The sequence below is a fragment of the Ovis canadensis genome, chromosome 3 (genome assembly GCF_042477335.2).
Source record: "Ovis canadensis isolate MfBH-ARS-UI-01 breed Bighorn chromosome 3, ARS-UI_OviCan_v2, whole genome shotgun sequence".
In the NCBI taxonomy this organism is placed as follows: Eukaryota; Metazoa; Chordata; class Mammalia; order Artiodactyla; family Bovidae; genus Ovis; species Ovis canadensis.
The window spans coordinates 101,412,713-101,428,646 of NC_091247.1; the positions used below are offsets into that span (position 1 = coordinate 101,412,713).

The following is a 15,934-nucleotide window of genomic DNA, read 5'->3' on the forward strand; positions in this document are numbered from 1 at the left end:
TGTGCTCATGGATTAGAAGAATTAACATTATTGAAATGTCCATATTACCTAAACTAATGTACAGACTAATTACACTTTGTGTAATCTCTATAAAAATTCCAAGGACATTTTTTTTACAGAAAAAATAAAACCTTTAAAATTTATAGGGAACCACAGAAGACCCTGAACAGCCGAAACAACCCTGAGAAAAAAATAAAACTAGAGATAGTCATGCTCCCTGATTCCAAACTATATTACAAAGCCTTGATAATCAAAACAGCATGGTATTAGCAGAAAAATAGAATAGAAATGAAAGCCTAGAAATAAATCCCCATATATATGGACAATTGATTTATGACAAAGAAGCAAAGAATATACAATGGAGATAGTCCCTTCAATAAATGATGCTTGGGAAAACTGTAAAGCCACGTTCAGAAAGAAGATTCTAGACTACTACCCTACACCATACACAAAAATCAACTGACAATGGATTAAAGACTTGAATGTAAGACCTGAAACTACAGAAGTCTTAGAAGAAAATATTGGTGGTATGCTCTTAGCGTATATATAGTATACTAGTCTTAGCAGTATTTTTCTATATCTTCTCAGGCAAAAATCATCATTAGAGATTAAGAGGGACACATCATCCTTTTAATAAAATGTATTCACCAGGATGATATAACTAACCTAAATATTTATGCATTTAATAAACATAGCCTCAAAATATATAAAGCAGAACTTGAATTACATGAAGAAACAAGTAAATTCTTAATTATAGTGGGAAATGTTAACGTGTCTCTTAGATATAATGGCAGAAAAATATCAATAAAGACAGAGCTTTGAACAATAATATTAGAAAACATATTACATAAATATGCATATATATATATATATATATACACACACACACATATATGGTGTTGTTTAGTTGCTAAGTCATGTCTGACTCTTTGTGACCCCATGGACTATAGCCCCACCAGGCTCCTTTGTCCATGGGATTTCCCAGAAAAGAATACTTGGATATTAAATGGAGTGGATTGACATTTCCTTATCCAGGGGACCTTCCCAGCCCAGGGATCAAACCTGCATCTCCTTCATTGGCAAACAGCTTCATTATCCTTTGCCACTGAGTCACCAGGAAAGCCCATATTATTAGAGAGAGAATACTATACCAACAGTAGCAGAATACACATATTTTTCTAGCACACAGAAAGTATTTACAAAATTGATCATATGTAAAACCAGAGAGTAAGTCTCAAAATTTTTCATAAGATCAAAATTCTAGAGTATCTTCTGCAATCATAGTGCAGTTGAACCACAAGTCAACTGCTAAAGGTTAACTAGATAATCCCACATGTTTGGAAGCAAAGAAATATGCTTCTAAGTGACTAGCATGTTAAAGAAGGAATCACAATGGAAATAAGAAAATACTTTGTGCTAAATGGTAATGCCAGTTCTATACATCAAAGCTTATAGAATGCAGCTAAAGTTGTGCTTACGTGAGAACATGTAGCGCTAAATACCTATATTAGAAGAGAAGGAAGATCAACTATCAGAGCCAAGCATCCAGCTCAAGAAATTCAGAAGAAAACAGCAAATCAAAATAAAATAAATTAGAATGAAGGAAATGATGAAGATGAGAGCAGAAATCAATGAGGTAGAAAAGAGAGGAATCAAAACAGACAAAAGGCCGTTCTGTGAAAATAATAAAATTGAGTGCTGGTGATATTGACTTAAAAAGAGAGAGAGAGAGAGAAACCACAAATATGGAATGTAAGGAATGAAAAGGGGAATAACTACAGACCCTACAGCTACTAAAAAGCCAACAAATAAGTAAACACCATGACTATGCCACTCAATTTGAAATTTTCCATGATTTCCATGATATCTTTTAGAAGCAAGCAACTTACCAAAATTGACAGAAAGTAGACTTAAAACTACTAAAAATCAAATCCATAATTAAAGTTTTTCCTTCAGAGAAATGTCTAAGCACAGATGACTTTACTGGTGAATGCCACTAAATTCTTAAGAAATCATTCCAAGATTACACCATCTTTCCCAGAGAATAAAAAGAAAAAGAGGTACATGTCCCCAGTTCATTTCCAAGGGCTTTCTTAGCAAAAGCTAATGAGCTCACTTCAAAACAGGAAAATTTTACTCACTTATGCATGCCCATTGGTGCAGAAATTCCCCTCCCCCACAAAACATAGCACATTGAATCTATAGCAAGTAACGTATTACCACTAAGTTTTATTTACTCCACGAATACAAGGCTGGTTTGACTTTTGAAAATTAATCAATGTAATTCACTACATTAACCATCAATAGAAAAAAAATGTCAGACAATACAATCAACAGGCCATAGAAAACGTTTTATAAATTTCAGCTACAACTCATGATTTCAACAAACAACAAAAATTAATAGCTATAAGGTTAACAAAGTAGGAATAAAGGAATAAATGGAAAATTCCCTAATCTGATAAAGGATCGACTAAAAAACCCTAGTTTGAAATCAGGAATAAGACAAGGATGCCCACCATTACTGTTTCTACTCAACATTGTAGTTAAAATTCTAGCTGGTAAATTAAGAAAAGAAAGAAAGGTGTAAGGATTGCAGTGGTTGGGAAAAAGCCATCCCTAAATCACACAATGATGTTGCTGAATTATCATGTACATAGGAAATAAAAATAAAGCTACAGACAAATTATTAGAATAAATACGTTAGTTTAATCAAAGGAAAAAACCTAACACACGATATGCAAGATATTCAAAGCATTTTCTGTAAAAATGATGAGGATTGTTGTGTGAGTGTGTGTGTAATTTGAAAAGTTGATTCTAAAGCAATGATGGAAAACAAAGAACTAGGAACAGGAGAATGCCTTAAGGAAGAACAAGGTGAGGGTAGCTGCCTCTAGGAGCCGACAAAGTTTATTATAAAGCCATAGTCATTAAAAGCGTGAGACTGGCCCAAAGACAGACAAATAGGTCAGTGGAAATGACAGGGTTACCACAGAAGAAGGCCTGAACCAGGGCCGGAAGAGACACCTCTTGGCCACTTGTGTGACGGCTTCCCTTGATTCAGAGGCTCTTCAAACTTTCCCTGGTGAGTCTAATCGGCAACTGGGTTTAAAAATCATCTCCCTCAACATACACACACTCACTTTGTCTTCCTAAGCTTGGATGAGCATTGCAGTTTTTTATGTAAAACTTGCTGGGTATATTATATCAGAAAAAAATTCTGAAATCCCATTAAGATTTTCTGTCTTTGCCCCAAATTCTACCCCTTATGCAGGAAGCTGCGTTCCTTCCACCTCTGGCCAAGCTCTTCATTTCTTCCTGTACTCCTATTATTACTGTTTTCTTTTGGAGAACAATTTCCGCCTTCCCTCAGTTTCCCTAAGAGCTCTATCATCACTTGCCTAGCCAGCAGAAGCCTTTGTGAGGACTCACTCTTATAAACTGAAAGTACTTTTTTTGGCTGCACTGTGCAGCATGCAGGATCCGACCAGGGATTAAACCCATGCCCTCTGCAGTGGTAACTGAGAGTCTTAACCCCTGGACCAGTAGAGACGTCCTGAGACTACTTTTCATTTAAGATTTCCCCATCACACATTGCTGTGCGTGGCTTGGATTATCTTCCACTGAATGTTTTCAGTACTGTGTTGCAGACTGTGTGAACGCAGGGCTGTGCTCCCCACGTGCTGCTCAACCAGCCTTGTGATGCAGGCTTCCCGGCACTCACCCTATTAGCGACAAGGTGCCCTTTAGCACCAATACCTCAGCAACCCTGGCTTTGTAGGTTGTGACCTCGGCAGTGACACAAGGTCCCACACTTAGAAGGGTCCTGCACTTGGGTTAATACTCTCCCCTCATCATTGTGAAATTCTTCATCATTTATGGACAAGAGGCTCCACATTTTCAGTTTGCTCTGGGCCCTGCAGATGATGTGGTCAACCCTGTGCCGCAGGAAGGGCTTGCTCGATTTTATAGCAAAAAAAAAAAAAAAAAGCCTCTGGGCTGAGTGCTCTGTGCAATACTTTCTCTGGTTTCTCAGAAACCATTTCCTCTTTTCGATTCTCAGTTATCCCCCTGGGTTTAGCAGCTGGGTGTATGCGCGCTGCTTTACTGAATCTCTGATGTTCATTTCCTGCCCACTTATAGTGTTTTCACAACAGCCGAACACGGCGCTTCACCACCTGGCCCTAATCTCCTGCCCTGGCCTTGGCGCCTTTTTCTTCTGCTTTTGCTCCCACCCTGAACATGACCCACAGACTGCTCCAGCCCTCCTCCCCAAAGCAACACTTTGATGACACAGAACCTCCTCTGTCACCAGGATGTGACATGCATCTTGCCTTTGTGCTCCATCTTGTGCTTTCCCTTCTGCCTGGAAGGCTTTTCCATCACTTCCAGCTACACTTTGACTCTCATTCCTTTAGACCCAACCCACATGTTAGCTTCTGCATTATGAGAGCCTCAGACAGGACTCATCACCCCCTTTGCTCCTGCTCCGATAGCTTTGAAGACATACCTGTGTCATAGCAGGTGAGTCAGCGTGGCACACAGACCTCTTCCATCCTCTGCCACACACCTTATTCTGGATGAGTCAGTTCTTGACTTAGAATATGAGTCAGTCGTTTTTTCTAGAAGATCTCCCTGAGTAGTTGCACTTCCCTAGACATACCACTAATCACATTATAACATAATTGCTCCTTTTTTTTTTTTAAGCTACTTGTTTATTTATTTGGTATTCCCAGGTGGCACGAGTGGTAAAGAATCCACCTGTCAATGCAGGAGATGCAAGAGACATGGGTTTGATCCCTGGGTTGGGAAGATCCCCTGGAGCAGGAAATGGCAACCCACTTGAATACTCTTGCCTGAAAAAAAATCCCATGGACAGATGAGCCTGGCGGGCTACAGTCCATGGGACCACAAAGAGTCAGACATGACTGAGCAGGAGGACATTTATTTATTTGGTTGCAGGAGGTCTTAGTTGTGGCAATGCAGGATTTTTAGTTGCAGCATGTGGGATCTAGTTCCCTGACCGGGGATTGAACCTGGACCCCTTGCATTGGGAGTACGGAGTTTTAGCCTTAAGACCACCAGGGAAGTCTCTCTCCTTATTTCTTAATGCACTGCTTGGCATGTATTAGATGCTCAATAATGTTTGTTTGGTAAAAATATATATATATATATCTGAAATGGTTTATGTGCTCATTGAGAGTATTGTCTTGGGTCCTGAGCCCGAGACCTGGGCTTGGTTAAGTAACCCCATCCTTGACTTGAGGTCGCATCCTTCAGAGAAGGATGACAGAGATGACAGTGTGGGGATCTGGCTGCCACTCACTTGGGCCCAAAAGGATGAATTTCCCTTTATGCTGTAATAAACTTCATATTGTTGTCTAGAGAGTGACAGAAAGTAATGTTAAATTCATAAAAATGTAACTATCTGTGCCAAGTATATGGAATTATAATATGCGTCACAGGAGAGTTGGAACTTTGGAAAAACACTGGGAACTAGCTCTTGAAAGAGCTGCTGTCTTGACGGGAGGGTGGGTCTGGCGCTGAGGCCTCCTTCCTGGCCTCGCTCTCACCCCTCTCCCAGGATCTTGGGCCCCCCGTGTTCTACTTCTCATTGTGCAGCTTCCTCCTTAAAAACCCGCGGGGATGTAGCTTTCTTTTGGGAAGGTTCCTGCCTCCCTCCCTTGTAGTGGCCGTTTTCTTGCTCATGGCTCCGCCTGCCTTTTGAAAGCTCCCTTCTTCCAAGAAACCAACGACCAGGTGGAGGAAGATGGAGTTTCTTTCACCCCCCTCTACTTCCTCCTCCTAAGAGACTGGCTCCACTTCATTGTAAGGGATTCCCAACCCAACAAGGAGCTCTCTCTGCCAAAGGTGCCAAGGAAAACTACTTGAGCTTGAAAGTAATTCCAGGTATTGAGGACCAAGAGAGGTTCGGTGGAGCTGAGCTGTAACTGAGTGCTTACTGTAAGCTGCTGAGATGGTAGGAAGTTGCAGGGAGATCAATTTGGGATTCATAAATATAAAGAAGAATGTTGTTCAGGCGGAGCTAAGCTCCATTAAAAACAGAATAGGAAGGCTTTTGAGAGAGTGCACTACCCATCATTAGAAATCTCCTTGAGTGGGCTGAACATGCCAGGGCTAACAGAGAGGAGTTCCTGCCTGGGGTTGGAGGTTAGTGAGAGAGCCTCCATGGTTCCTTCCGACTTCCAAGCTTCTACAATTTCATTATAGAGTTCTAACCTTGTAATACAGTTTATATTTCAAAATCCTCTTCTTAATTAGTTGTTTTTCTGAACTCCTTCTGAAGTAAATCAGCTTCATACAGTGGTAATTAGTTTATTGGGAGAAACAATGGCAGAGCCTAAAACATGCATATTTTTTGAATATGTGGCAAGGACACGAGAAAGGCTGACTCTTATTGTTCCCACACTATTTTCCAGAAATGAGGTCTTCCAGCATCCCTGTGAGGGATGTAATAGTCACTCAACCAGGTTAATAAATAACATGGAAATAAAGAAACAATTATTAATATGGAATACTAAAAAAATGCTGGAGCTGGATTAATCAGTCTTCAGACAATTGAGGCCGCATGGGTTTCTTGTTAATTGATCTTATTACAACTGGAGTGAACCCAGAAGGCAAGGATGTATTTAAGAGAGAAAATATAGGCTTTGCCTTTGGGGCAAGTGTGTGTGTGTGTGCTCAGTCGTGTCTGACTCTTTGCGACCCCACGGACTGTATCCCACCAGGCCCCTCTGTCCATGGGACTTTCTTGGCGAGAATAATGGAGTGGGTTGCCATTTCCTTCTACAGGGGATCTTCCTGACCCAGGGACCAAACTCCAGTCTCCTCTATTGGCAGGTGGATTCTTTACCACTGAGCCACCTGGGAGGCCCATGGGCCACATCGTTTGGGACATCTCATAGACCTTACCATAAGCGGCCCTGTGAAGGGCACACTGGAGGGAACATGACTTCTTTATGAGTTAGGTGTAACAACTGTCAAAACATGATTATAGTGGCTCAGCCAAACAGAGTCTTGTTTTGTCCCCGAAAGTCTTGAGCTAGGTGGTGGTTCAAGGATGGCACAATTATGTGAATAAACCAACAAGGGCATTGCTGCCTTTTAACTTCAGGTCTGCCAACTTTAGTTTGTGGGTTTTGCCTGCAGGGTCCAAGGTAGCTCCTCTATCTCAGGCCTTCAGTTGCATTCTGGAAGAATGAAGAAAGAAGTGACCCACAGGATAAAAGTCTGCCTACTCCAGGAAAGGGAAACTTGCCAAGAAATTTCAGCCGACTTATTGTAAAGTAATTAGCCTCCAATTAAAATAAATAAATTTATATTAAAAAAAAGGAATTCCAGCCAACTTAGGCTTATGTCTCATTGGCTTGAGCTGTGTTCCATGCCCAGTTCTTTTTTTTCCCCTTTTAATAGCTTTTATTTATTTTTTTAATATAGATTTATTTATTTTAATTGGAGGCTAATTACTTCACAATATTGTATTGGTTCTGCCATACATCAACATGAATCTGCCCCGGGTGTACACATGTTCCCCATCCTGAACCCCCCTCCCACCTCCCTCCCCGTACCATCCCTCTGGGTCATCCCAGTGCACCAGCCCCAAGCATCCTGTATCATGCGTCGAACCTGGACTGGCGATTCATTTCATATATGATATTATACATGTTTCAATGCCATTCTCCCAAATCATCCTACCCTCGCCCTTTCCCACAGAGTCCAAAAGACTGTTCTATACATCTGTGTCTCTTTTGCTGTCTCACATACAGGGTTATCATTACCATCTTTCTAAATTCCATATATATCCATGCCCAGTTCTTGCTGTGATAGAGACTAGAAAATATAATTATTTCACCTGGGCTCATCACATCCCCAAAGTTAGGTTTTCTTAGTAAAAAAGGGGGCAGATAGATATCGGGTAGGCAACTAGCAGTGACCGACGTCACATGTTTGTCCCAAGCTCCCAGTGAGGTACCCTGCTCTCTCTCTGTCTTCTATTTCCAGATGAGAACACTTCTGCTATGAACTTTGAGGTTTGGAGATGCTGTTACCTGATAGACTTTGGGAGGATCTTATATTGCTGTCCTTGGCCCTTCAATGTTTAACTATCAAGACGTATATTTGAAATTTCTCTGTCTTTAGGACATGAGCCAGAACTGGCCCACTTGTGACCTCAGTGTCCTCTGAGGCTCTGTGGGGATCAGTAGCTCTACACCTGAATGCTCTCTGGTGCCACAGAGAAAAGAGCCTGACATGCAGTCATGTCATGACTTCCTTACCATGTTCCCCCTCCGACCTAAGCTGCATCTCCTCCTCCTGGACGCAACTCTTGCTGTCTGTCAACACCTAACTAAACAGCAGGTGCTCCTGTTGGGAACAGGCCAACACCTTGAGATTTGTTTAAACCGAGGAGGAGGTCCTCCATTTAAACAGGAAAAGATTTATGGCTCCCCTGCTGTCCTCCAGAGATTCCTGTCTGGCAGTGCTCAGGAGGACAGCTGAAGACAGAACTCCAACATTTTAGAGTTGTCTGAGACAAAAATGTCCAACCCAGCCTTGATCACTAGATCCAATCTGTTGTTCTTTGGTTTGTGACACATTGTTCTTTTTTACTCATCTGTAAAACAAATACAATGGTAACATACCTCATGTGGTTTTAGGAGGAATACACAGAATTGATAGAACCCAGTATATCATAATATAGAAATGTTGGCCATATTCCTGGGTAGCGCTAGTGGTAAAGGACCCACCAGCTAATACAGCAGATGCAAGAGATGCAGGTTCAATCCCTGGGTCAGAAAGATCCCCTGGAGGAGAGCATCACAGCCCACTCCAGTGTTCTTGCTTGGGGAATCCCATGGACAGAGAAGCCTGGTGGGCTACAGTCTATAGTGTTGCCAAGAGTTGCATGCACACATCTCAGAGGTTTAGAGTCCTTGAGTCTTACACGATGGTAAGTGCACATCTCAAAGAAGCACAACAAAGAGCCAATGGGAATATTAAATTTTAAGTCAGGATGGCTGGTTCTTGTTAGCAGTACCAAGGGATCTCCTTGTATCACAAATAATGGGATTATCCCCCAAGTAGGTCAGCATGGTGTGAAATACATGATCTATGATAGGAATTACTTTTCTGATCCACTTTTTGAATTGCCTACGCTTTTTCTGTCTGCATTTTCATTTTCAGTACACATGCTTTGTTTCTTTAAAAAAAAAAAAAACTGTGGTGAGCTTTAGACACAATAGTCTTTTGCAGCAGATGTATAAGGAGCAACTAATACCAAAAAGGATGAGATGGTTGGAGGGCATCACTGACTCAATAAACATGATTTCGAGCAAACTCCAGGAGAATGAAGAACAGGGAAGCCTGGAGTTCTGCAGTCCATGGAGTTGCAAAGAGTCGGATACAACTTTGCAACTGAACAACACCAAAGACATATATCCATAGAATTCTCATGCCAAATCAAAATTTTTTTTTAATAAAAGTCATCTTTAACTGGACACTACTTTAATTCTCTAAACAATGTTATAGTAGTTGTCCACATTTTGAAATTATCTTGTTTGTACTTGAATGGCATGAAAAATTTCCCTCTGCTTCCCTCCTTTCTCCCAAGGGTCATTTTCCCCACTCTTTTCTCTGCCCTGCCTGGCCTCTGACCTGCCCAGCTCTGCTGTTTCCACAGACTTCTGAATCTAATTAATGTCTTAGTAGCTATATAAGTGAATTATGTAGGCAGGAGGATGTTGGAAACTTTGAGGAAGGTACATTCCTTAGGGAAAACATGGTTTGTTAAAAAAAAAAAAAAATCCAGAAGGCTGCTCAGGGAGGGGGCAGAATGTCCGTTAAAGGTAAACTATCAGTAACATTGTTACACTCATTACATATCTGCTGCCTGATGAGCAGAGACAAGCTTAGGCGCATCTCTTTTGACATCTGGGCAATAATCAGCCATAATGGAATCCAGCTAAAGGGACAGATAGTCTGAATATGCCCCCATTGCAAACTGGCCTCAGCCACACAACTGGGGACCTGGCCTCCCCTCTCCTCCCATCCCTTTTCCAGCCAGTTCTTAACCGTTCCTGGGGAGTATGTCCTTAGATGATCTCAGAAATGACCCTGGCAGAAGGTTCTCAAACTCTTCAGGACGTGGGCAGGCAAGGGGGAGGGGCCAGAGGATACTGCTAGAGAGCCCAAGGCAGAGATGGTCCCTATGCCCCAGGTTTCCATGGAAACATAGGAGGAGTGATGACAGCCAGCACAGCCACACCATCTGCTCAGGACCTGGTGAATGATGAAAAAGATAGAAAAAGAAAGGCCCCTCAGATCCCAGGCTAGAGCCACTCTAAGAGAGCAGAGGAGAGGAAAGCCCTGGGGACTCTTGAGCTCCCAGGTGGATTAAAACTGGGGCTGTCCGGGGGGCTTGACATATTAGCATGTCATTTGCAAGCAGAAAGCCTAGAGGGCTGATTCTGCCATCCCTACAGACAAATACAAACATCCAAGAAGCCTCAGGAAGGAGACAGACTGAGCGCTGGTGCCATCCGCCGTCTGGCCGAAACGGGGGGGGGGGGGGGGGGGGCGGGGGGGGCGGGGGGGGCTGTGGTGAACACAGTGCTGGCCGAGGTGGGGCAGGGCTCCCGGCACCTTCCGGCAGGACCACCTGCACCGCTGACTTTTGGCCAGGCATATCCTTCCAGAGGAATGGTGGGATCGTAAACGGAAAATTCCCACCTGGTCACAAAAGACCTCTGAGCTGCAGCCAGGTCTTCAGAAAAAGGCCCGAATTAATAAAGCCATGTAAGGGCTCTCTTCTCTCAATCCGTATCCAAAAGGTGATCTCAGTCGGATACCGCAGACTTGCTTCTGGGTCTGTTGAGGTTTCCAGTTCCAGGCTGGCAGAATGTGAGTGAGGCCCTAGCTGAGTGCCCTTGAATGCCTGCCCCACACTGAGTAGGATTCATTTCTGAGTCCTTTTCCTTCAGAGATGTGGCCTAAACAAACAAACCTGGCTTAGGATGCCAGCAGCCCCTCTCATGTAGCTGCCTCCCCCAGCTGCTCTCTGAAGCTGGGCACCTTTGTTGAGCTTTCTGTAGTAGTGCCTCATGTATCTCCAGAGGGAGCGAAGTTCCTCCAGCCTGACTGCCTTTACTATGCACAGAAACTATATCAGCTTCATAGGAAATACCAGTTTTATTTTTATTTGTAACTTAGGTTATCTCTTATTCCTTTACAAAAAAAAAAAAAAATCCTCCCTTTTAGTTCTGGCATTTGAATCCCAGGGTGTCCAAGCACCACCCTCCCCCCCTCCCCCCTACCCCCCACACACTTTTTGGTGCTTTTATTAAGGATTTAACATTTTGACATAAGTGCTTGCTTTGATATGTGTACCAAAACATACCACTGGCTGGAGGATAGTAAGAACAGCTTAATAAACCTGATAAATAATAATAATAAGATCACCCTATACAAGCTCTCATTAACTGTTCTACATTTTACCTGTGGATGATATAAATTTCTTTCTATGACAACTTAGCAAAGCTGGCATCTACTGATACAATATTATTTGAGTTTTTTCAAAAGGCCTTATTGTCCCACTGGAGACTATACACAAAAACTGGAAATAAAAGTGTTCACGTAACTTCCCCTGTGTTAGAGGCCCCTAGTCCTGAAGAAAAACAATGCCTACTACCCACGGTGAAATTGCTTTAGGCTCAAATTTACCTATGCATCAGCACGAGACTCCGTGTTTAAATTCAAATAGAAATCTATCTATCCATTCCTCCGTGGCTTTTATGGGGGAACCACTCCGCCAGCTCCGTAACCCTAAGGCTTTCTCCTTTCCCTCTTCCAGGACGGTCTATTTATCCTCAGCCTCCATGGTGAGGGCAATTTTGTATCCTGAGCTCAGGCCCAGGATGGGAGTCCCAGTAAACATGGTTCTGTTTGTTCTTCAGCCTTCCTCCATTGTATAAACAGACGTGTGGGAAGGGAAGGGAAGTCAGATCCCTGAGAAGGGTGGGAGGTCTTTCTGGAGAAGCTTCCCGGCAGGCAGCCGGCAGCCCTTAGCCCAGGAACAGGACGCTCCTCTTGCTGGGGAGTGGCGCTTGCAGTTCCAGAGCGGAGCTGTTTTCTTGAGCTCTCCTCCACCCTCCACAATAACCCCCGCCCCTCCGTCCGCCCCGCAGCCTTTGTTCCTGGGAACACTGTCTGGATGCTTCAGCCATCTCACTTTTGCCAGAGCAAACATTTGCAACAAGGCTTATGCTAAGGAGACGTTGAGAAGACAGATTCCCCCCTCCCTCCCAGTCTCTCCAAATACACCCTGGACTGGGTCCTGGGAAGACTGCTTCGCACGCATGTGCTCCCCCATGCTCGCATTCCCTAGCCTTGTTACTACCTTCAACTAATGAGGGAGGTCTTTAGGGGCTGGGAGTTACCAGCTTGTAAAATAACAATTCTTTTCCCTCAAACCGTGTTGAGGGAAACTCCTTTCTGTCAGACTCTGCCTGCCTTTACTGTTTCACCTTCTGCGCATTAGTTATGGATGCTAATGAAGGAAGGACATCAGAGCTGGGGGAAGGCAGCAGGGGGTTGAGCGTTTTTGTAATCCAACCCCAAACAGGAAAGAATTCTCCTTGGTCCTTTCTTCTCCTGCGTGCGCTCCAGACTTAGTTTGTTAATCCTCATTCAGAGGTCAGGGAGGTGAGGAGGGTATAATTCCTTAGGCTTGCCTCCAGATGGAGGGATCCTGTGACTTAGTGCTACCCAAGGGTCTAGATTTCTGGCAGCCTCAGGCAGTGGTTCCTCTTGTCTAGAATGAACAAAAGGGGAGCGTGCCAGAAGGCTCCCTCTGGCAGGGCCCTGGGGGGTTGGGTGCAAGGGATGGGTATTACCCTGCCCAGTACTGCTCTCTCCAGGAAGTCTTTGGGAGCTTGGGCCAGGCTCCCAGCGCTGTGGCCGAGAGGACGCGGAGAGTCAGGAGACAAAAGTGAGGTTCTGGGTTTGGGCCAGCTATCGAGAAACACACAGGGCTAGGGCGCTGATGAGACGCCGGCTTCTCAGCCCTTACACAAAAGCAAGGGAGGGGGAAGTGATCTCTAAACTCCAGGAAGTAGTAATAATAATAAGAACTTGGTTTTTCAGGAGCCACAGGGACACTGTCATCCTTCTGTCACACAGAAGACAGGGCTGGAAGTTTGCAGTCAACCCCGAGAGGCCTGTCCCCCTTCCCTGAAAGAAAGAGGAAGGAGATGGGTTTCCAGGGTCGGGCCAGCTGGAGCACTGGGGATGGGGGTACCTTCCCCAAACTGCAGGTCCCCGCAGAAGAGGTTTCATCCCCGACCCCCTTGATTTAACGTAACTTATCGGCTCCAGATATTTTAAGCGGTTTGTTTACGGCGCTACTGCCGGCTGCACCGCCAACTCGCTCCGCGCCTGGAGCCGCCAGGGCATCTCCCAGCACCCACTCAGGTCGGCAGCCGCCCCATCGCCCGGCCCGCGGCGGGGGGCGCCCGGCCGGGTCAGGCGAAGACCGGACCCTCCCCGAGAAGTGTGTGCCCCCGGGGGTAGGGGGGAGGCCGGGCGGGGCGGGGGCAGAAGATGCGGCAGCCCAGGACTAGCTCTGCGTCTCCGACCCTCCGCGCCGCCGCCCGCCCCTCGGCCCGGCTGGCCGGATCGCGCCGGGCAACCCCGGGAGGCCGGGGTCGCGGCGCGGAGCGGTACGCGGGGGCCGGGGCGGGCCGGGCGGCGCGGCCTGCTAGCGGTCGGGACCCGGGGGAGCCGCGCGGGGAGCGCAGGGGCGCGCGGGGCGGGCGCGGCGCGGGGCTCACGGCGCGCGCGCGTCTCGGCCTCGCCCGCGCACACGCGCCTCCCGGAGGAGAAAGGCGGGCGGGCGGGCTCGGAGCGGCGGCGGCTGCAGCGGGCCGGGCCGGGCCGGGCCGCCGCGAGGGCGGGAGGAGGGGCGGGCGCGGGGCGGGCGGGGTGGAGGGGAGGAGGCGGCGGCGGCGGCGGCGGCGGCGGTGATCGCGCCGCTCTCTGCGGTGTGTGCCTGCGCGAGCCGGCGAGCGGGTGAGTGCGCTGGCCGCCGCCAGCCGCCCGGCCGGCCCCGAGGCGGGAGGGGGGCGCCGGGAGCCCCGGGCCGGGGGCGGGCGGCGGGCGGGCGGCGGCCCCTCCGGCGCGGCCGGGATGCACCTTGAGCGGCGCCTTTCGTTGCAGCGCGCGGGCGTCCCGATCCTCGGCGGCGGCGGCGACGGCGGCGGCGGCCCTGACACCTCCCACCATGGACAGCTTCGACTTAGCCCTGCTGCAGGAATGGGACCTCGAGTCGCTGTGGTGAGTCCCCGTGCCCGCCGCTTGGGCGGGCGCGAGCGGCGAGGGGAGGCTGTGGCGGCCCGCGCGCCCTCACCTGGGTCGGGGGTTCGGGCGACCAGCCACCGTGGGGGCGGGGAGCGTCCGGGGCGCCCGCCGCGCCGGCTCCCTCCCGTCTCCCCCAGGGGGAGGCCGGGCCGCCCGCTTGTCTTCTCGGCCCCCGTTCCCGTCTCCTCCCCACGGTGCTGTCGGCCCCCAGCCCGGGGGCCGGTGATCTGGGGAGCCAGGGCCAGAGCGCAGCCTTGATAATACACCGATTTCTAGAACGTGTCACTAGTGCCGGGGATCCACCCCTCGGTTCCCCCACCCCGCCCGCGCACCTCTCACCTCCCTGCCCTCCGTTTGCGCACCCCGTCGTTCACATCAGCGACCCCCTGGAGTTGAGGCTGCTGCCAAGCGCCCTTAGAGGATGCTCCAGCCTCCCTCCTGTCTCCGCCGGGTCCTGGCGGCCGCAGCCGGTCTATCTCTCCCACCCACTCCCACCCGAGATAGAAAGTGAACCGAGGGCAGTGGGGCGAGTGCTCCTCCGTGCGGGAATTCCGGAGGCCCTGGCCTTGGGAGAGTCATTTCCTCGAGGTTCGCAATCCCTCTGGGCTCTTTCTTCACACCTCGCCTGGCCACACTCCTCCTGTCCCCGCTCCAGCCCACTGGCGCCCCGTGTGTCCCTTTATTCCGCGCTCACGGCTCGCAGCTTGGGGAGCGGGCGGCCTGGCGGTAGCCCTCGGGGTTCTGTGGCTCGGGCTCCTCACATTGCGGAGCTGCTGTAGGTAAAGCGCCGCTGGAAACAGTTTAATTCTAGTTTCGGGTGTGTTAAAAATCCCATTGGCTGCTTCCACATCCCTCTTATCCACCGCCTCCCCCCATCTCCTAAATGTTTCCAACCAGCCCTATTCAGGTGGTAAAATCACTGCCTGCATATTCCTGGAGGAACTTGTGTTATGTTTAATATTTACGGAATGAACATCTGTGGAGCAAGCATATTAACTGCATTCTGTTCTGCCTCTGGAAATCGCTTATTGTAGAGCTGAGGTTTGGTTCCCCCCATCCCTTTACTTCCTTAATTCAGTGAAGAGTTCGCATGTGTCTAACGCTGCAAGTGGTGAGCCCATGAATATGCAGTGTGCAGTTTTACAGCTAAACTGCTGCTTGATTTGTAGACCATATAGATGATTTGTGGATACGTGTATGTTTCCCTTGCTTCATGCTTCCAGGGAAGACTCTGTCGAAAACCAGGTGTAACTAACTAGACTGGACACAAAGCTAGTGCATCACCAAACAGTTTCTTATAAAAGATACGAGGATGAGTAAGTGCAGCTTGCTCTGCATAGTGCTGACACCTATAAAATACACGAGGATGGGCCCTAATGTAATAAAAGTTTTATATATTACACTGGAAACTTCAAAGAGTCAGTGTAAAAAGAATATGAAACATGTTATTACTCTATAAAAGTCGCTAATTACTGTGTTGTTGCTTCTGGGGTTATTTCAGTCTTTCATTTAGAGATACTTATTACTTTACAGGTTTACACTTTGAAATGTTGGTTTCTGGCAC

At 47.2% G+C, this 15,934-nt stretch overlaps 1 protein-coding gene across 4 annotated transcripts in view; it reads left to right on the forward strand.

Moving 5' to 3' along the window:
• The window catches only part of AFF3 (ALF transcription elongation factor 3), a 624,339-nt gene that overhangs the window by 34,032 nt on the left and 574,373 nt on the right, over nt 1–15,934 (forward strand). For 2 of the 4 annotated variants that reach the window (XM_069583831.1, XM_069583833.1), the window contains exons 1-2: nt 13,999–14,082; nt 14,230–14,346. In XM_069583831.1, coding sequence (XP_069439932.1) covers nt 14,294–14,346 — 53 coding nt within the window. In that variant the 5' untranslated portion in view covers nt 13,999–14,082; nt 14,230–14,293. Of the gene's footprint in view, nt 1–13,998; nt 14,083–14,229; nt 14,347–15,934 lie in introns of those variants that run through there. The other 2 variants (XM_069583830.1, XM_069583832.1) reach the window with 1 other exon arrangement.